General features: G+C 40.2%; 1 protein-coding gene across 3 annotated transcripts in view; it reads left to right on the forward strand.

The window, feature by feature from the left end:
• The window catches only part of USP13 (ubiquitin specific peptidase 13), an 88,438-nt gene that overhangs the window by 63,894 nt on the left and 2,820 nt on the right, over nt 1–21,724 (forward strand). Inside the window, exons 11-19 of one of the 3 annotated variants that reach the window (XM_039355446.1) lie at nt 2,828–2,953; nt 5,982–6,135; nt 6,419–6,593; nt 9,047–9,135; nt 10,890–11,012; nt 12,675–12,701; nt 14,780–14,923; nt 16,795–16,964; nt 20,841–21,003. In XM_039355446.1, the coding sequence (XP_039211380.1) occupies nt 2,828–2,953; nt 5,982–6,135; nt 6,419–6,593; nt 9,047–9,135; nt 10,890–11,012; nt 12,675–12,701; nt 14,780–14,923; nt 16,795–16,964; nt 20,841–21,003 (1,171 nt within the window). Of the gene's footprint in view, nt 1–2,827; nt 2,954–5,981; nt 6,136–6,418; nt 6,594–9,046; nt 9,136–10,889; nt 11,067–12,674; nt 12,702–14,779; nt 14,924–16,794; nt 16,965–20,840; nt 21,004–21,724 lie in introns of all 3 variants that reach the window. The other 2 variants (XM_039355445.1, XM_039355448.1) reach the window with 2 other exon arrangements.

Genomic DNA, 21,724 nt, shown 5'->3' on the forward strand with positions numbered 1-21,724 from the left:
CTCTTTCTAGAGTCTCAACATCTTTTTTACATCGTGGTGACCAAAACTGGATGCAGTATTCCAAGTGTGGCCTTACCAAGGCATTGTAAAGTGGTATTAATACTTGATGTGATCTTGATTTTCTCCCTCTGTTAATGCAGCCCAGCACTGTGTTGGCTTTTTTGGCAGCTGCAGCACAGTGCTGGCTCATATTTAAGTGATTGTGTACTAGGACTCCAAGATCCCTCTCACAGTTACTACTATTGGGCAAGGTACCCCCTATACTATACCTGTACATTTGGTTTTTCTTGCCTAAATGTCTTTGAAGACATTTTGCTTCTCATCCAAGAAGCTTCTTCAGCTCTGACTGGAGGGTGGGGAGCTGACGATGGTCAGAGCTGGAGAAGCTTCTTGGATGAGAACGAAACATCTTCAAAGAAAAACAAGAAAGCTCAGTTGCCTCGTGAAAAAGCACTTTTGGGATAACTATGACTGGATGACTGAGAATCTCCATAGATAGGATAGATAGATAGACAGACAGACAGACAGATAGACAGACACAGATAGATAGATAGATAGATAGATAGATAGATAGATAGATAGATAGATAGATAGATAGATAGATGTTTGTCATTTTTAATCTCCTTTGCTTTCCTTAAAGCATAAGTGTAAGACAAGAAGAAATCAAATTAATGGGCTGAAAGAGGAGAATTACAATTTTCATTTAGGTAACAGCCGAGATATAGTTATACTACAGCACCTTTCAAACAATACATCTTTGACTGAGGCATGCTAAGCATTGTAGTTGTGTGTATGGGTGCATAAGAAAGTTATGTATGAGAGAGGAAGGGACATACAACAAATTATTCCAATTCTGGCAAAAGCCAAGAGTCTCCAAGAAACAAAATGATGCAATGACACAACTTAATTTTTCTCCATTTTCTGCCTTTAACAGATTTGTTGCCAAAGTGCACAATTCACCTACTTCCTCTAGGGCAGTGGTGGCGAACCTATGGCATGCGTGCCAGAGGCGGCACTTAGAGCCCTCTCTGTGGGCACGCGTGCCATGCCCTGGAGATGGCAACTGTTCCTCTTCAATCAGCTGCCCGCGGGGCCAAATGCATCCGGGCAAGACTGGTTTTCCTCCCCCCCATCCCATCCCGTCCCTCCTGACCTCACATGCTCTCCTTTTCCCGGGCACGACCCACTGCATTGCCTCCTCAGCTGTCGGCTGGCCATCCAGCTCAGAGGCAATTTCTTTGAAATGCTGGCAGAGGGCTGCAGAGCCCCAGAGTGCGCTGGTCAAGGGGCGGACAGGCTGTGGCTGCTGATGGACACTGTCGGCCCCCATGCGCTCACTGGCCTCTGTGTGCAGGGCCCGATGGTGTCAGGCAGCCACCGCCCTGGCCCTTGCCTTGCCCCATGGCAATGGCACTCCTGCCCGCCTCATCCCGCACTCCTACCTTGCCTCATCCCGCAGGACGAGCCTCCTGCCTACTACCGCACCTGCCAGAGACCTCCTGGAGCTCCCCCTACCCTTCCTACCCCTCACAGTTGTCCCTCCCCATGAGCAACATCAAGGTGATCACGCCTACCTTGGTCACACCCACCCAATCTGCCATGACCACCACAGCCATGCCCATCCAGTGGGCCATGCCCACCTGGCACCCGGTGATAAATAAGTGGGTTTTGGCTTGCAGTTTGGGCACTCGGTCTCTAAAGGGTTCGCCATCATTGCTCTAGGGTTTTTGGGGGGCATTTATATTTAAGTTACTACACTCATTTTCTCCATTTTCCCTGCCAAACGCAATTTACAATCATTTATTTAGCAACTGTTCAAAGTTATAACAGCACTGGAAAAAGTGACTTAAGACCAGTTCTCGCACTTACTACTGTCATAGCGTCCCACAGTCTCATGGGTGGCTGGGCAACTGGCATGAGCCGAGGTGGCGCAGCAGTTAGAGTGCAGGTACTGCAGGCCACTTTAGCTGACTGTGTTCAGCAGGTCAGTGGTTCAAATCTCATCGGCTCAAGGTTGACTCAGCCTTCCATCCTTCTGAGGTAGGTAAAATGAGGACCCAGATTGTTGGGGGCAATGTAAATATATATATACATTGCTTACTGGTGTACACCGCTTAGAGAGTGCTTGCACTTAAAGCGGTATATAAGTCTCATAAATAAATAAATAAATAAATAAACAAATAAATAAATAAATGTATTGACAATGGTTGTGGTGTTTTGGGGGCGGGTGGGGTCACACGATCACCGTTTGCAATCTTCCCAGATGGCTTCTGACAAACAAGGTCAATGGGGGAAGCCAGATTCAGAGTCAGATATCAGATTCGCTGAATGGCCATGTGATTCACTCAACAACTGCAGTGTTTCGCTTAACAACCATGGCAAAAAAGGTCATAAAATTGGGCATGACCGATTTAACAACAGCCTTGCTTAGCAAGGGAAATTCTGGCCCAAATTCTTCTTGTAAGTGAAGGACCACCTGTACCTTGGTCTTCAATAATTGATTTTCATATGTATACAGGTAGTCCTCGACTTACAACAGTTCATTTAGTGACTGTTTGAAGTTACAACAGCATGGGAAAAAGTGACTTATGACCATTTTTCTCACTTACGACCATAGCAGATGGTCTTGATGCAGAAAGGAAAGAGCACGTTGAAATATGGGCACAACAAGTTGCCTTTTGGAGAAAATGAAACTAATATTTTTTTTTTGTCAGAGTTATACTGAAAATAAAGGTTCAAAATAGTTATGCCATTTCTGCCATATTCAGAAATATATTTTGAAAATGTATTTAGCCGCTTTTCTTTTCCTTCTCGCTTTGTGTTTCAGCCTCAGCACAATGGTATTTCTCCACGCATGTTCAAAGCTTTTGTAAGCAAAGGGCACCCCGAATTTTCCTCCATTCGGCAACAGGATGCACTAGAATTTTTTTTGCACCTTATCAACCTGATAGAGGTGAGCAAATGTTAATGTCTTTTTTCACATGAACAAGCTAGCAAAAGATAATACCAGCCAACCTTGCACAAACATTTAGAAGTTTTATTTATAGATAAATGTGGTACCAACTATCAGGTTTCTGGTTAAGGAGATCTTTGAATTTCAATTCTTGTAGAAGCCCATATAGGATCCAACTAGAAGAAATTTCAAGGACTTGGTACTGTAGATATCTTAGTACTGGTAGATATTAGGAAGACTAATCTCTTCTTAACTCTCTTCAGCCAGACATACCCTTCTGAGATTCGAACCTGGGCTGTGTGCATGTTAGGCAGCTGTATTAACCTCTAGGCCACAGGCTCTTTCTCACTTTGTCAACTGTATATATATATTCATCAGAATTTGGGTTTTGTGTATAGTTCTGTTGGCTTTTTTTTTTTCAAATAGTAAATATTAGGGCATTTTGTAGCAGGAGCAATTTATTTTCCTTAATGTTCTTCCTGTGAAGAACATGCTTTCCCTCCTCAACACACCCGTTATTTCTTCTGTCATGAGCTGAGCTAAGCTTCAGTCTGAACAGCAAGTTGTTAACAGGAGTTTCCTCATGTTAGGAATGGATATTGGGAAATTCTGCAGCACATAGAGGAAATCAGTATACATTTGAGGGGGGAAATGGTAAAGATCTCAAAAAAGTCGACACAGCGCTGGGCTGCATTAACAAGGGGCAGAATCAAGATCACGTGAAGTATTAATACCACTTTACAATGCCTTGGTAAGGCCACACTTGGAATACTGCATCCAGTTTTGGTCACCGCAATGTAAAAAAGATGTTGAGACTCTAGAAAGAGTGCAGAAAAGAGCAACAAAGATGATCAGGGGACTGGAGGCTAAAACATATAAGGAATGGTTGCTGGAATTGGGTATGTCTAGTTTAATGAAGAGAAGGACGAGGGGGGACATGATAGCAGTGTTCCAATATCTCAGGAGCTGCCACAAAGAAGAGGGAGTCAAGCTATTCTCCAAAGCGCCTGAAGGCAGGACAAGAAGCAACGGATGGAAACTAATCAAGGAGAGAAGCAACCTAGAACTAAGGAGAAACTTCCTGACAGAACAATTAACCAGTGGAACAACCGGCCTCCAGAAGCTGTGAATGCTCCAACACTGGAAGTTTTTAAGAAGAGACTGGACAGCCATTTGTCCGAAATGGTATAGGGTTTCCTGCCTGAGCAGGGGGTTGGACTAGATGACCTCCAAGGTCCCTTCCAACTTTATTATTATTATTGTTATTATTATTATTATTATTATTATTAAGGTTGCAGATTAGCATACAGAGGATGGCTTCTAATTCTAGAATTCTTGAAAGAAAGATTTAGTTCAGCGAAGGAATTAATTTCTCAACCTTCAGAACTGGTAGAATCAGGCAGACTGTGAGGTCTGAGTTGGTAGTTAACAGTATCCTAATCAAGGAACTACCAACTCAGATAAAGAATCCAACAGTAAAGAAGAGCCTATTCAAGGAACTACCAAGAACTACTACCAACATTTATTTGTATGTAAACAGAGCAAACCACACTCTCTTAGTACTGATTATGTTACCTAGTTGGGTCTTGAAACGTCTGGAAGAAAATAACCAAGCTCAGAAAGTACCAAGGACCGAATAGCTACAAATATCCCTTTCTATTGGTACTAAATAGACCAGAGGTGTTAAACTGCCAGCCCATGGGCCGGATGCATCATAGCGAAACCACGCCCACCCCATTGCCGGAAATGGCAAAAAAGTCACGATACGTCATGACATGTCACGTGACATTGTGAGTTTGACACCCCTGAAATAGACTGTCTTGTATGCCTTTTCTGAATGACTTGTTTCCTCTCTGTGGTCTCATTTTTTTTTCACTTGCTTTTTTGAAATGAGATTTGCCAGTTCTTTACTGGATAAGAGTAATTATTAAATTATTTTTTTAAAAAAAATCACAGCTGATGCTAATGATAATGCAGTTGTGTTGGACTTCAGCTCCCAGAATCCTTCAGAGTATTTTTTTTTTTTTAAAAAAAGGAGGGCACCATGTTCGGTAGGCAATTTTGGGATATAAAGAAATCCTACGCTATATTTTAAATTGTGATATGTTCTGATATTCAATCTCCTGGGGCGGTTTGCAATCCAAATTCTCCAATGTCTTTATTTCATACTGGTATATGATCAGGTTTATTACAAAATTCAGACAACCATAAAGAGGTGACTCGTAGAATGCCTTTTATTGATAAATGATCTACAAACATAGAATACACTCCAGCTGATCTTAAACATTTCCAACCTTTATTGATTTCACTTGGAGTTCCCTGCTGAAATCAATGAGCTTTCAAGTTATTAAGCTTTTATTGGTTTTCATACAAAATATTTTTTTGAAAAATTGAGCAGTATACATTTAAGAGAGAGGGAACTTCTGTACTGTTAAATGCTGACTGATATCTTTGAAGCTTTTTTCCCTCAGTGGAGAATATAAAGCTAAGTTTTACTTCCCTGGTGCTTTGTGTGTTGTTGTTGTTTTTTCTATGCACAAATCCTTAATCTAGTATCTCCAGAGGTAGATGTATCTATTTCTAGAACCATGAAAGTGCAATTTGACAAGGTATTACAGCTTTCCACAGCTTGACATCCCTTGAGATGTCTCAAACAACAAATTCAATATCCTCAGCTAGGATTTTGAGAGTTCCGGGTTGTAGAAATTGTGGGACTTTCATTACTTGCCTTAATTCTGATTTACTAAGGCTTGCGATGGTGGCATGGGAATTGTTTGGGTTTTGCAATCTTTCCCCAAGCCGATATATTACTTTTCTTGAAACTCTAGTTGTAAAAAAAACCTTCTTGGATGACCTGGGATAATCAACAATAGTTTTCCTGAAGGACCTGGGATAGTCAACAACAATTGTGTTGCCGTTATTTATTGATTTCTTTATTTAAACCGTAGATGTAGCCATCCATTTCATAACCAACTCTGGGCAACTCCCAATCAAAATGGTGGCTTACATGTCACAGTTTTCTTTTCAGAGAAACCGGATTGGCTCAGAAAACCCCAGCGATGTCTTCCGTTTCTTGGTTGAAGAACGGACGCAGTGCTGCCAGACCAGAAAAGTACGCTACACGGAGAGAGTGGAGTATCTCATGCAATTGCCTGTAGCAATGGAAGCTGCAACAAACAAAGGTAAAGTGGAAGAGCCTCACGTGTACAAATTGTCTATCATTCAGGTATAATTCAGGGATGCATACCTTGGAAATCCAAGCTCAGTCTCCCGAGTGCCTTGCATTTGAACAATCTGCTGTAGATCCAGCATTGAAGTCAGAAATTTGACCAAATTCCATGCGATCCACTCTTAGATGCAAAATGTTGTCGGTGGAGTCATTTCTCATGTTCATTTGCCATCAACTGAGCCCACGCCTGACTTTCAATAGATGTACGGCATTTATTCACTTGTTCTTCTGATTAGATGAATTGATTGCCTATGAATTGAAGAGAAGAGAAGCAGAAACAGCAAGGAGGCCCCCACCAGAAGTGGTCCGGGCAAGGATCCCTTTCAGTGCTTGTCTCCAGGCCTTTTCTGAACCAGAAAATGTAGAGGACTTCTGGAGCAGCGCCCTTCAAGCCAAGTCTGCTGGCGTTAAGTAAGTATGGGTCAGGCACAAGAGATCAGATCCGCACGTGAAGCTCCAATGAAACTGATTTATTTATTTAATCATCCCTATGCATAGCAATATTGTCAACTAACGGACAATCGATTTCAGAGTTAGATAATGATCAGCGGGATTGCTGGGGAGGTTGGACTTAGCTCGCTTGTGGCTATGTAGGAATTCTAGGCTGATTCCTCTTTTGACTCTGCCCCCAGGTTCTGCCATTCCTACTCCTATAGTATCCACATTTGTTTGAACATGGGTAAGCATACCCATTATATCAGACATGATGGAATAGACAAGTTGCATTTGTCAGGCCCATTATGCTGATAAGGATTTTCAGGTGCAGCCTTGAGAATTGTTTAGGAAGCGAGACAAACAGTATTTGAGTTAAAGAAATGGGACTACATATGAGATTGCTTTACGGAATTGACTTGATTGAGTATGCTCCCCTCACCATCCCAAGCTATAGATTGCCTGTGCCCTTGTTGGCATTTTGTATGCAGATCAAAGCAATGTTATTCGAGTGGGCATTCAGCCCTGTGTTTAGTGTTATAGTCATCCATGCTTTTATTTATTTATTTAATGCATTTAATCAGTGTACTAGCTAACTCATTTGGCTAAGCAATTCTGGTACTCATTGTTGTCTTTTTTATAGTGTTATAGTCATCCATGCTTTTAATTGTTTATTTAATACATTTAATCAGTGTATTGGCTGACTCATTCGCCTAAACAACTCTGGTATTTATTCTTGTCTTTTTAAATATATTACAGTAATATATGATCATAATTGAGCCTGGAATTATAGATATAAGTTGTGCTGGTCATTAAACAGGTCATCAAATGACTTGTGGTGGTCATTAAGTCAAACCCATTTTTTGCAATGGGTGTTTTTGCTGGAAACCGGAAGGAAAACACTAATTTCCAGGAAAAAAAACAACCACCCCAAACCTAAATTGCAGTTGGTAACCATGGGACACTGCAAACAGCTGTAAAAGTGGGCTTGTTGCCAGCACCCAAAGTGCGATCATATGACTACCAGATAGGGCGACCATTGGAATTTTAAATCTGGTTCATAAGCAGCCTTGGGGGAAGTCTGTCATAATTTTGACCAGTCCTAAATTGAGGATTACCTGTATTTTCACTTTGTGCAGTTGGTTGTTAACTCAGTCATTCATGGGATGGGACAGGACAGATGAGATACGCATAGACATACTGAGTTTCACATTGGCCAACTAGTTGCAATTACACGGATATTTATTTATTTATTTATAGGTACATGCAATTTCTATTTGTATGCTGCTTACTTCCTGAGTGCTTAAAAACATAACTAAACTAGTATTCAGAAATGTGCTGATTCTGATCCTTGGAGATGGCATGGATAGTTATGGAGAGCTTCCATGAACTTGGCTTATCCTTTTTGTTAAAGCCATGAAATCTTAAATTTGTGAAAAACTGTTGCCTTTTATGGATCCTGATTCTCCTTCACGATTCTAGAGCTTGGAGGAAGTTCCTTCCTTCTCTACAACATTCTTTATATGTTTAAAATATCCCTTATTTTTTTTCCTAAGTTTAAAAGCTTCAAGGATAGCCATCTCATAGGAAGTTGCTTCAGGCTCCTCAGTTATCCAAAATATACTTCCCATTAGATTATTTATAAGTAAAAAAAAATTGCCCTTGGGGAATAACCTTCCATTATCCATTTTTTCCCTACTCTTTGTGTCTTCTGACATAGCAAATCCACAAATAATTCCATTTACTTACAAAAATCTGCCAGGATCCTTCATTTATTCGTTTGTTCTCTGTATAGTAGCATTACACGCTTTCTGCTGTCTCTTCAGTCACTTGAGTTTTGAGTCTTTCCTTGGGACGAAGTGGAAGGAATTCTATTCTCGTTCTGGAGATGATTTCAGAGACTACAAAACAGACCTTATAAAAATATACGTATTAAATCTGATAGTACGCTGAGACTTTGTTACTTTGGCTTAGCCATCTGGTAAAAATAAGATAACGGTTACTCTTACCAGATGGTGGAGAAGCAGTGGGAGAGGGATCTTGATCTAGTGATGACAGTCTGGAGTGGCAATTCAATTAATAAATGCTAAGTGAAATCCCAGCAGTGCTTATCATCTGATTTCAGCTTTCCTTTGCTTTACAGAGCTGCAACGATTGCAATGGGAGGACTGGCCATAAAGTTATTATTTTTTTTAATCACTGTTGTAATTGCAAGTGGTTGCTAAATGAAGCAGTTGCTAGATGAGAACTACCCGTATTTCTTGGCTTTCCAGACATATCTGGCTGCCTGCCCGTAGAAAAGAATAGTGGAATGGGCGGGCTGTTGTGTATGATCCAATAAGAGCAGCTCAGCTGTTCTGTTAAAATGATGAAGGTTCTGATCTTGAGTTTTGGATCTTCTAATTTCACCTGGAATTGCTTTACACTTCCAGAACGTCTCTCTTTGCTTCCTTTCCTGAATACCTGGTGGTTCAGATCAAGAAATTTACTTTTGGTCTCGATTGGATCCCTAAGAAGCTTGGTATGTATTTGGACTGCTGTCTTCCATATTGAATTGCCTTGTGTTCATTTGTAAAGTTTATCTACTCCAAGGCTGCTTAGGGGGAAAAGTTTCTTTTATCCTCCAGATAATAGCCAAGAAACTCGATCGTTGAGTTTCTCAATCATCCAGGTGAGGGTTGTTGCAAAGGTGCTTTTTCCAAAAGGCAGCTGGTTCATGGATGCTTCATGGATGAGAACATTTTCGAAGAAAAATCAAGGAAGTCCAGTTGTCTTTTGGAAAAAGCTCCTTTGGGACAGCCAAGGAATTTCCTCTTGTTTCTTTTTTCTGTTAATACTGGAAAATGGTTTTATGTTTTTTTTTTAAGCTCAGTTTGGTGATGACCTGGGAATATTACAAGTCCAAGGCACTTTAAAAATAATTGAATTGTTCATTTCCCCATCCCCAAAGAATCAAATGACTATTTTCTACAGAAATAGATTCTGACTGCCACATTTCAACATATTCTGATTCATATGAGGAACTTTTGTGAAACATAGAATATAAAATAATAGGGTCAGAAGGGAACTTGGACGTCTTCTAGTTCAACACTCTGCCCATGGCGGGAGATGCTATACCACTCCAAATTTTATTTGGGCTTGATGGGATGGATACACACCATCATAGAAAGAATAACAGAATAACAGTTAGAAGGGGCCTCGTGGGTCCTCCATTCCACCCACCTGTCCAAACAAGAGTCCCTGTACTTACCCTTGTATATATTCGCTTACCCTTTACTTTTTATTTATTTATTTACTTACCCTTGTCTGTGTTAGCTCAACTTTACAGAAACTTGGGTTAAGTGGTGGGCCTTTTTTGTAGTGGCCCCATGCATTGGAATATGCTTCTCCCAAAGCTAAACAGAATACCTTTCTTCCTTGGATTATGCAACTTTATTCCACCGTGGCTTTGGCCCAAGTTAACAGATTGTAAGAATTCTTTCTGGATAGGTCTGTATTGTTTCTGTCGCTGCCATCTCACGTTTGCCTTTCAAAACCATTCAGTATCAGCGGGAGGCAACTAAGAGAGGGAGAAGTTAGACTTGGGGATTTTGGTGCACAATTTTCAGTTCTGGCTGTCAAACCTTCAAACACTCTGATTACAGCCCTGTTTCTTCACTTTTAGGTTGCCACAGCAACGGGAGGGGGGGGAGATGCATTCTTTTAGTTAGTCAAAACAATAACCTTTTTGTGGAAACCCAAGTTAAGCAGTCTAAGGCGGGCTGGAGCTACCATTAGGAAGCCCGCCAAAGGTGTTAATTGGGGATTGTGATTTATGACACATTAGTGGGTGGGGAGTTCAGCTTTTACTTTGTAACTTTTTGGGGGGAGGTAACTTTCAGTCTCGGTTTCACCTTTGTTCGTGCTAATATTATGTAATTAAAATCGTTCTTTGAGGAAAACAATTTCCTCAGAGTTCTTATTTCTTCTGGTTTCTTCTATCGGAACCATGACACTGGCTACACATTGCTGTAATTCACTTGACTGCTAGTAAACTATATCTTTCTCGATAAATGGAGTTAAGGATTTTTCTTAGAGGTTCAGGCTGAGGCAGGTCTGACAGTTTCATAGTTCTTGTTCTTCCTTCTTTGTTATAGACCAGGGGTACACAATCTTGGCTCTTTTATGACTAGTGGCTGGCTCAGGAATTCTGGGAGTATAGACTGTGTATAGTTTCACAGTTAGGATGATTTCCAAATAATTTAATTAATTTCCCGTTTGTCCTTTTGCTTACAGATGTTTCTATAGACATGCCAGATCTTCTGGACATCAGTCACCTCCGAGCAACAGGCCTTCAACCAGGAGAGGAGGAACTTCCAGACATCTCTCCACCTGTGATCATTCCCAGTGACCCCAAAGGTACTGCCTACTACCATGAGGATTCCTACCTCCACACCATTCTCCATCACAACTGTTAGTTGATATTCTTTTTGTTCCCTTGTCATTTCGCATCCTTTCCTGTTTGCATGGACCATCTTCATGGATGCCAAGCTACAACATGATCATTGGGAGTCTTGTTTGCAAGAGAAGCAGGCAGTGATGGAACCAAGACCTGGTTCTCTGGTGTAAACAGAGATCTATTGGTCACGCTTACTTTGGTGGATTTGGCATGTTCTGTGTCCGTTTTAGGTTGAAGCTGTGATTGAAGTGGAGCAGGCTGGAGGTCAAAAGAAAGGGAAGTCATTAACCAAAATTGAAGAAATCTATTCAAAGAACAACAAGATAATTATCCTGCATCCTGGTGGTCAATTAATGTGTAAAACCACAAGAATATAGAATTCTTTATTGGCCAAGTGTGAGTGGACACACAAGGAATTTGTCTCCAGTGCATAAGCTCTCGGTATACATGCAGACAACAAAGTGATAGGTCATAGATCATAAATCATAGTTACAATCAATAATCATAAGATACCAATAGGAGAAGATAGTGGGAAAGATGAGAAGAAGAAGAAGGTGAGAAGGATAATAGCAATGCAGCTTATAAGGGTAAATATCTTTAGGCTTAAGACACTGCTGTGGGAATGAAATGTTCAGCAGAGTGATGACATGGGGGGAAAAACTGTGTCTAGCTGTTTCAGCATACAGTGCCCTATAGCAGCATCCTAAGGGGAAGAGTTGAAACAGTTTATGTCCAGGATGTGAGGGGGTCTGTAGATATTTTCTCAGCCCTCTTACTGGTTCATCAATAGAAAGCAGGGTGATTGCAGTTGTTTTTTCTGCTGTCCTAATTATCTGTTGAAATCCGTACCTGTCCTGTTTGATTGCTGTGCCAAACCAGACAGTTACTGAGGTACAAATGACAGACTCAGTAATTCCTCTGTAGACCTGTATATTTGCTGATATACTGTAGCCCAGGGGTCTTCAAACTTGGCAACTTTAAGACTTGTGGATTTCAACTCCCAGAATTCCTCAGCCAGCCAGGGCTGGCTGAGGAATTCTGGGAATTGAAGTCCACAAGTTTTAAAGTTGCTAAGTTTGAGGACCCCTGCTGTAGCCTCTTGTCTGGAGTGGGGGGTGGTGTCATGGAACCTCTAGTAGGAGGATTTGACATAAGATAGCAGCTCCACCACTCTAAGTAAGGAAGGTGTGTGCCATGCATGGATTGTCCACAAACACAATGCTCAGGATTGGAATTCAAACAGATACCTTAAGGGGGTGTATACATTACCTTTAGCTCCTCAGAAGAAAAGTTTCTGCAGAAGAGGTGTGGACAGAAAAAGTTGGACTCAACAAAATTAAATTCTGCCTAAAGGTCAGAGAGGTTCATTTGGGCTTCCTAGTATTTTTTTTTTCTCCAGCTGGTTTAGGTTAGAGTTCTTACCACTTCCAAAATGGAAAAGCTAATGACTTTGCTGATGGCAGGCCTGGGGGTACCAGATTGGGATAGGACCACAAAGAATCTGTTTTTTAAGTTACAGGTGGCGATCTAGTATTTATATCAAATGCAGAACTGGCCAATTTCCATTTTCCTGCCGCTCCAAAATACTTTGGACTCCCTTAACTAACTTTCTTGACTTTCAGATGGCATGATGAACCATTTCATGGAGCGTATGTATCCCATTTCTTTATGTTGGTTTTATTTTTGTTTGACACGGCTGAGCTTACTTGCTGCGACTTGCGGAAGCTTTACAGACTGCACGAGAGCTCTTCGTTTAACTGTGCTCTTCTCCTCCATAACTTTCCACCTGCCCTGGGTCTGTGTTGAGATATTTGAAGGAATCTTAATAACACCGGAGAAAGCTGTTCCCTATCTTGGATTATTCCATGTTCTTGTAGTTGATTTAAATATTGTTTTTTTTTTTTAAATTGAAAATTTTTAAATTTTTACAAAAACAAATCCCCTTCCCATACCCCCCCCCCAACCCTACCTCACCCCCCTCCTCCCCAACCTCCCAAACCCTCCCCTGAACTTCCCAGAGCTAAGTACAGGCTTAATTAAGAAAAAAACTTAAAACACTTTTAAAACCTAAACAAATTTAAATACAATCATCATTCTATATAAACTCCCTCCAAAAACGCAAATTTAAACATTACTTTCTTTGAATATCTATGCCTATAATATAAAATCTAATTTCTCCCTCTTTCTTTATCCTAATACAAAAAAATAAACATATAAACCTTTGTTATACCATTAAAACTAAATACTCTTAGAAAACTTAAAATAAATACATATTTCCTTCAATCTTCATAATCTTCTCACCTATCCAAAAAAAAAAAACTTAAAAATCCTAAACAAATCTAAACAAATTATTTTCTCTTAAAAATATTAATAATAATATTTAAAAACTTGAAACACTTTTAAATCCTAAACAAGTCTAAATACAATCATCATTCTATATAGACTTCCTCCAAAAACACAGATTTAAACATTACTTTCTTTCCTAAACAAATCTAGACATTTAATTAAACAAATTATTTTCTCTTAGAAATATTAATAATAATATTTAAAAACCAAATTTAAGCATTACTTGAAACTTAAACAAGTTATACTCCCTTCGAAACACAAATTTATTAGAATCCCCTCACTGAAATAAACAAATTGTAATCCCTTCAAAACACAAGTTTAAACAATATTATCATTAAAGGTTTAAGATTTAAATATTGTTTTATTAATTTTGCAACCTAAGAGATTTGCTGATTAATCCAAGGGATCAGTGTTTTGTTTGCAATTGCTAATCAATTATTTAAACTTTTTTTTTTTGCTTCTTTACCAAAAGAATATTATCAGAGATGCTTGCAGATCAGTAGAAAGCAAAATCTTCTGAATCAATAGTCACTACAGCGTTAAAGAGAGAAACAGAGACAGAGAGGAGGAATAATATTAATTTTGGTTCAGGCATTCATATCTAGCTTTATGCTAATGAGAACTAGAAACTTTAAAAGTGTGAACAGAACAGAGATCGAAATTCTCTGATACTGCAGCATAATTTTGTCTTTGTGCATAACTGCAGACTCCCCTAGATGATTAATTGTATTTATGATCCAACCGTTACTTAAACCAGCTGAAGCCTGAGAGTGTTGCTTCACTTTATCATTTATGCTTGCCCTGGCTGATGGTTTCAGTTCAGGAGCTCCATCAATATGTATGACCTTTAAAATGCAGAATTACAAAAAAAACCTGGGGTATCTTAGCTTAGGGAACTGTTTTGCATGGAGAACAGCCAAGGCTTCAGCTGATGTTTGTAGAGCCTAATAACCTTGCTTTTAGGTGGGATTTAGATCAGCACTCAGTGCTGACTTTGCTATTCTTCAAACAGCACAAAGACTGTTGCAAGAACAGCTCTTCCTTTTGATGTTCGATTCCTATACTGATCATTGCAAAAACTGAGCATTTGAACTCAGCCTGCTGTTCCTTATACAAGAGATGAAAAAGAATGGAGAACACTCTGAGTAACTTCTGTGTTCTAATTTGCACCTCCATCGCATGCTGTCTCCAGTGGTTATGATTTTTTTAAACAGCGGCAAGCGAAGGCTACAACATTTGTACTAAGAAATCAATTACAATATTTTGCAGAGTCACAGTTTGATGCCAATTGCAGTCTTTGTGTCTTGGGGGATAAAAGAGCCAGGGTTATCGACTGGGAAGTGATGAGTTCATTTTTCACCTGGAATGTCCTCTCTCTCAGCCCCAGATTTTGATGAATCCTCCGTGATGCAGCTAGCAGAGATGGGGTTTCCGTTGGAAGCATGCCGAAAAGCCGTGTACTATACTGGCAACATGGGTGCCGAGGTGGCTTTCAACTGGATCATTGCACACATGGAAGAACCAGGTCTGGTGTCTGTGGAGATTCTCAATCATCCAGGTCATGGTTGTCCCAAAGGTGCTTTCTCTAAAAGGCAACTGGACTTTCTTGGTTTTTCTTTAAAAATGTCAGAACTAAAGAAGTTTCTTGGATGAGAAGTAAAACATTTTCAAAGAAAAAAAAACCCAAGAAAGTCTTTTTGCAGGGGGTTGGACTAGAAGATCTCCAAGGTCCCTTCCAACTGTGTTATTCTATTGTATTCTAGTGTCAAAACTGCACATATCTTCTATTTGTAAAAATATCCTGAAAGTACAGGTTGAGCAGTTGCTATATATTTTACTACAGGTTATTTTATTGTTAAGAACAATAATTTTGTTTACATGTAACACTTCTTTCCAAAATAAGTCCTCCATTCTTCTATCTTGCATGCTACGCAAAAATCTTCAAAGACTATATTGATTCTATTCTATATTCTATTCTACTACTCTACTCTACTCTACTCTACTCTACACTACACTACACTACACTACACTACACTACACTACACTACTCTTACTCCTATCCTATCCTATCCTATCCTATCCTATCCTATCCTATCCTATCCTATCCTATCCTATCCTATCCTATCCTATCCTATCCTATCCTATCCTAATTCTGTGAAGTATCTTTGGGACAACCACGTCTGCTATTTGGATTTTTACTTTATTTTGTGCAATTGTAAACAAATATATTTGTGCTTCTTGGGAAGAAGTGTATTTCCACTAAGTTAGAAACAAATCTTGATTCCTTTACAACAGGAGTCTCCAACCCCTGGGTCATGGCCTGGTACCGGGCTGGGCCCTTTTAGAACTGTGAGTGAGTGCGCACAGCTCCATTTGTGTGTGTGGTGGGCGAATGCGCTTGTGCACGAAGCTTGTGTGAGCAGCGTGCGTGCGCACCCACCACTCGTGTAAATGGAGCTATGCAGGTGCCCATTGTTTTCACAAAACTATCCCCTCTCCCCCCCCCACCGGTCCACCAAGGCGGAAAGAGTCTCCTGTTTTGCACTGTCACAGACAAAGGTCCTTTAGAAAAACCACTCAGTAGATTAGCCCAAAGATCTGACATGAACCTTCCTGAAAAGAGTAGCAACTATGAATGGGAAAGCCCACGGACACAGCATAAAAAAAAACAGACCTCCTACTTGGTACATAATTCTGTGAAATAAGTCACCAACCCATAGACTCACATTATTTTTATTTAATACTTAAATGGCCTCCAATTGAAAAACTGGTCTCTCTCTCTCTCTCCCCAGTTTACAAATTCTTCCGTGCTTGGTATCCTACAAAAATGTAACTCAACAACGAGGTAAAGGTCTGTCACCACATTAGATCTGATTTCTGCCTTTTTCTTTTTGCAATTGTACAAGGGTCTCTTTAATAATTTACACAGTGTACCATTTTCCCAATGACAACATGTCAGTAGTTGAGGTGAATGACATTTCAAGAGGAAAACGGCAAAAATTCTAATCAATTATTTGCCTTGCTTGAATACATGTGGGCATTGATTTTGCAGTCTACAGGTATAATGTATGTATGTATGTATGTATGTATGTATGTATGTATGTATGTATGTATGAATGAATATCCCAAAGGTGCTTTTTTCAAGAGGCAACTGAACTTTCTTTGTTTTTCCTTGAAGATGTCCTGCATCTTCAGTTTCCTCAGTTTCCAAGAAGCTGCTTCAATTTCTTCAGTTCAGAACTGAAGAAGCTTCTTGGATGAGAAGCGAAACGTCTTCAAGGAAAAACAAAGGAAGTCCCGTTGCCTCTTGAAAAAGCATCTTTGGGACAACCATGACCTGGATGACTGAAAACCCCCATAGACGTGAATTAATGAATACCTTCCATTTTATTCCAGATTTTGCAGAGCCTTTACCCATCCCTGGCTATGGGGGAACGGCCTTTTCGCGAACAGGAGGGTCAGGAGGTCCTCCAGGGTTGGATAATCAGCCTCCAGAAGAGATGGTAGCCATAATTTCCTCTATGGGATTTCAGCGGAATGTAGCTCTTCAGGCACTACGGGCAGCAGTGAGTTTTCCTGAAAAATTATTTGGGATTTATTGGTAGCCCAAAGGGAGATGTTTCCTCCCCTATGACCCCATAGGAATGTGACAATCAACTAATGTCACATCCCCAGCTATACAAGTCTTCTGACTCTTGCTAGCAGCAGCAACTTTGTGACAAGATAACTTTATGCACAAAAATGGAAGGACACTGTTATTCCCACAATGAACGAATGGCTGCAAATGTTGATAGAGTTAGCAGAGATGGCTAAACTGACTGCTTTGATTAATATATATATATATATATATATATATATATATATATATATATATATATATATATATATATATAATAAAATATAAAAATGAACACTAGGGTAATAAAAACTAAAGAAGTTTTTAATGGGTTAAAACTATAAAAGTTTTAAAAAGCGCCAAGCTTTCGCCGTCACCTGCCGGCATCCTCAGGGCTGGCGTGCCAGAGAATGAGAAGGTCTTTTTATAGGCGTGCCGAGGTTTGCACTCGGCTCCTTGATCTTGTTATGGGGCCTGATTGGTTCAGCCGTGTGTAGTTGGCCTGCGCTTTTTTTCTCTTCTTAGTTGTATTTTTATCCTCGTCCGTCTCCAGTTCTCCCAACCTCAGATTAGCTGAATGGCAATTCCAGTTATTTCGGTTGCTTTCATGTTCCGATCTCCCCTCAGGCTTGGGTGGTGGTGGACGTTCCAAGTTCCTTTCTCCGCCCCGTTCTGTCCGGTTGCTACTTTTAGAGTCCCATATATTTCCGGTCTCAATGCTTTCGGTTTTAATATGTTTATCATCCTGGTAATCCCGTAAATTGTTACGAGTCTGGTATAGCGTGGGGGGGTATTCCGCATGGTGGAGGGGTCGTCTCTTGTTCGTTGTCATGCCCAGCTGTCTCGCACGTGTCTTACTCCGAGTGCTCAATCCTGGGGGTGTGTGCATAGTCATCGGGGCGCGTCCCTCCTGGTTACCGTGTTCTTCCTTAGTTCTCCCCTTTTTTACCTTGTTGGAAGCGCTCGCGTATGTTCTATGGGAGTCCTCAGGATCGTCAGGTAGGGGGTATGACAGCTCGATCTCTCGCCCCCTGCCGCTCTCCGACTTTCCTTCCTCCTCTCCAACGGTATGTAGGGGTTCATCATCAACCACCTCCCATGGTTTGTCCTCATAGGAGCTGATCGTTCCAGCTACATGGGGAGGTTTTCTCCTCCTTTCCCGACCAACTGCGATGTTTCTTTTGGTGTGTGGGCAGGCCATTGCGTTTGGTGATTCCTCCGCATTTCCACCTGCCGTATCTTCCCTCATCTCCTCTTTGTAGCCGGGGGTCCGGACCTTGGTTCTTGTCCCTCCCCTGATCTTCTGGGATTGCGGCAGTCCCGCGGGGATGGTCAAGGTGCCTCGCGTTTGCTTCCTTTCTTTCGAATTGCACCTGGTTCGTTGGGCGGTGCGGGTGCTACCCAGATTGTTATCAAGCCGAAATAACTGGAATTGCCATTCAGCTAATCTGAGGTTGGGAGAACTGGAGACGGACGAGGATAAAAATACAACTAAGAAGAGAAAAAAAGCGCAGGCCAACTACACACGGCTGAACCAATCAGGCCCCATAACAAGATCAAGGAGCCGAGTGCAAACCTCGGCACGCCTATAAAAAGACCTTCTCATTCTCTGGCACGCCAGCCCTGAGGATGCCGGCAGGTGACGGCGAAAGCTTGGCGCTTTTTAAAACTTTTATAGTTTTAACCCATTAAAAACTTCTTTAGTTTTTATTACCCTAGTGTTCATTTTTATATTTTATTATGAATATCCCTAGGGTTCACATTTTTAACCTTTTTAATCGTATATATATATATATATACTTTTGTTTCTACTTGGAAACTGCTTCTGGACTTTGTGCTTGAGGTGGGAAAAAAATGAAACTTTGATTCTGGGTTTTACCCATTAGACAGGTTTGTTGTTATAGAAATGGCTAGTTTATCCTGTAATGTATAAATAAAAAGTTGAAGTTTGATGTTATTATCTTGTTCTACTGAACCAATGGGAGTCGGAAGTCAATGCCCTTTTTTCCCCCTTTTTCCCCCTTTTCCTACATTTTTCTCTTCCCTTTTCTCACCCCTATTTTTCTTACTATTTTCTTTTTTGGTTTTGTATTTTACATTATAAACTAATTAAAAAAACTTTAATCAAGCAGTGGCAAATTCGTTCAAGGAAGAGTATGAGTTAGATTTGGTTAATCATTAAATTGATGATGACCCTCTTGGAAGAGGGCGGACGAAAGTATAGGTAGTCCTCAATTTACAACCACTTGCCAAGTGAGTGTTCGAAGTTACAACAACATTGAATCAACTGACATGATTGGTTTTTCACACTTATGACCGTTGCAGCTTCCCCATGGTCACCTGATCAAAATTCAAATGCTTGGCAATTGGTTCGCCTTTATGATGCTTTCGGTGTCCTGGGGTCACATGGTTAACTTTTGTGACTGTCTGACAAACAAAGTCAATGGGGAAGCCAAATTCACTTAACAACGATGTTACTGACTTAACAATTGCAGTGGTTCACTTAACACCTGTGGCAGAAAGGTTGTAAAATGGGGCAAAATTCGCTTAACAAATGTCTTGCTTTTGAGCTTGATTGTGGTCGAGGAATACATGTATTGTTTAAGCAGTATATTTTGCTGGACTCTCCTTGAGAATTAGGGAACTGCTATAGCAAGACTATCTAAGAGTCACACTGAGAATGCAGGTTATTAAGTAACACAGACAAGTATTATTGCACCTCTAGAAAAAGCCCTCCAGATTTAAACAGCCCCAGGGCATGCTGGGGGTTGTAGTTCAACAGTATCTGTAGTCTAGTAGTGCTCATTTGTTCTGTTTTGCTTATGTCCTAATTGTTTTACAGGGCTTGAAATTATCAAAAAAATTCATTGAAACCCTCATAGTATATATTGACAAGATGTTAGTGGAACAGAGAGCCTAAAGGGCAAAGCAACTTATGCTAGCTTTAAAAAATGTTACAATTTTTTTGTTGCTTTAATGCAAATCATCTAAGTATATACTTGCATGCTCAGGTACTCTTCTGGGATGTATCAGGCATGGGAAGGCATTGACAGTAGATGCTATTTGCAATATAGAATATAATTAGAATTAGATTAGAATTAGATTAGAATAGAATAGAATAGAATAGAATAGAATAGAATAGGAAGGGACCTTAGAGGTCTTCTACTCCAGCCCCCCGAGAAGAAGCTAGTACAGTTTTTCCTAACCAGGGTCTCTTCTGCTACCATGCTTACCTCAATTATACAAGTTGTAATCCCTCCATAAAATGGTATACAAGTAATCCTGAATTAATGAGCATAACCAAGCACAAAAGTATGGTCAAATCATGCCATTGGGTCATCATATGACTGACCTGATTTTTTTTGCAGTGATCATTAAACAGATGTCATGGTCATTAACTGAACCCACTGCCTGAAATAGGCCTTTACTTTGGTATTGTTGTTTTTTTGTGAACACCAAAAGGAAACACTGATTTCTGTCAATAAATACTATAATTCACAATCGTGACCACAGAACGCTGCACATAGCTGCAAATATGGGCCAGTTACTTAGCCCCCCCCAAATGCAATCCTATGACCACGGGAGGGGGGGCAGCCATTGAACTTCAAATCCAGGTAATAAGTACCTTTTTTTGGGGGGGGTGTCTGTCATAACCTTGAACATTCACTAAGTCACTGGTCATGATGATTCAAGGATTACCTGCATGTATACTTGTCTATTCTTGGAAAACAACAGCAGCTCATTAAGAGAAAATGCTGTCACAGTGATGACAAGATATTGATAGCTCTTTGTCTATTTTATTATTCCATGCTATTTTGTCTGGAAGAATAATAACTTGGAACATGCATTGGAGTGGATCTTTAGTCACCCTGAACCAGAGGAAGAAACTGAAGTAGCTTCTGAGGTCATGACTATAGAAAATCATGTGAATGCTAACATCCTTGCAGAATCTGATCCGGAAGGACCCCGGATTAAAGATGGACCAGGAAGTAAGTTTCTCCCGACTACGTTACATATGTTAATCTGCCTGACTTATTCATTTTCCCCTTCCCAAATATATGGGTTTACACTTATGAATTGTTTCTCTATCCATATCAGATGCATCAGTTGGAATAGCTATAAAACGAGCAGCGATGGGTAAGCTGCCCAGAGTCACTGCATCAGTCAGATGGGCAGCATAGACATTTAATAAATAAATAAATAAATACATAAATAAGTACCGTAAGTAAGTAAGTAGGTAATACAGGTTAGTTCTGACCAATAGGAATCTCTGTGTATAATCTATTGGGATTGCATAAAAGCTGAAGAAATATGCAGGAAAGAAAACAGTGGTTAGCATTTCTTTTTTCTTTTTTAGATTAGGTTAGGACAATATGCTTGCGGACTTTTCACTTGTTTTACTACGCCAGTGATTGCAATGTTACATCCCTATGAACGTATCATATATATATTATACGCATGATAATAACTAAAGAACAGGGCGGATTTCTGCTTTCTGTTAAATATTTTCTTGATGTCAAATTTCGTTTTTGCTGTGTTAAACAATCTTTTAGATGATCCTAGTTCAATCTTTGGCATCACTGAATGATCTCAGCGTTTCCTCAATACTTCTCAGCCAGCAAAAATCGTTAAAAAATGCTGACATGGACCACTGGTCTGAAACAATATAAAATAGCTATCATAAAAGGCCTCTACTGAAGGATGCATGTA

The sequence above is a fragment of the Crotalus tigris genome, unplaced genomic scaffold, assembly GCF_016545835.1.
Source record: "Crotalus tigris isolate CLP2741 ecotype Arizona unplaced genomic scaffold, ASM1654583v1 scf7180000018690.2240587, whole genome shotgun sequence".
In the NCBI taxonomy this organism is placed as follows: Eukaryota; Metazoa; Chordata; class Lepidosauria; order Squamata; family Viperidae; genus Crotalus; species Crotalus tigris.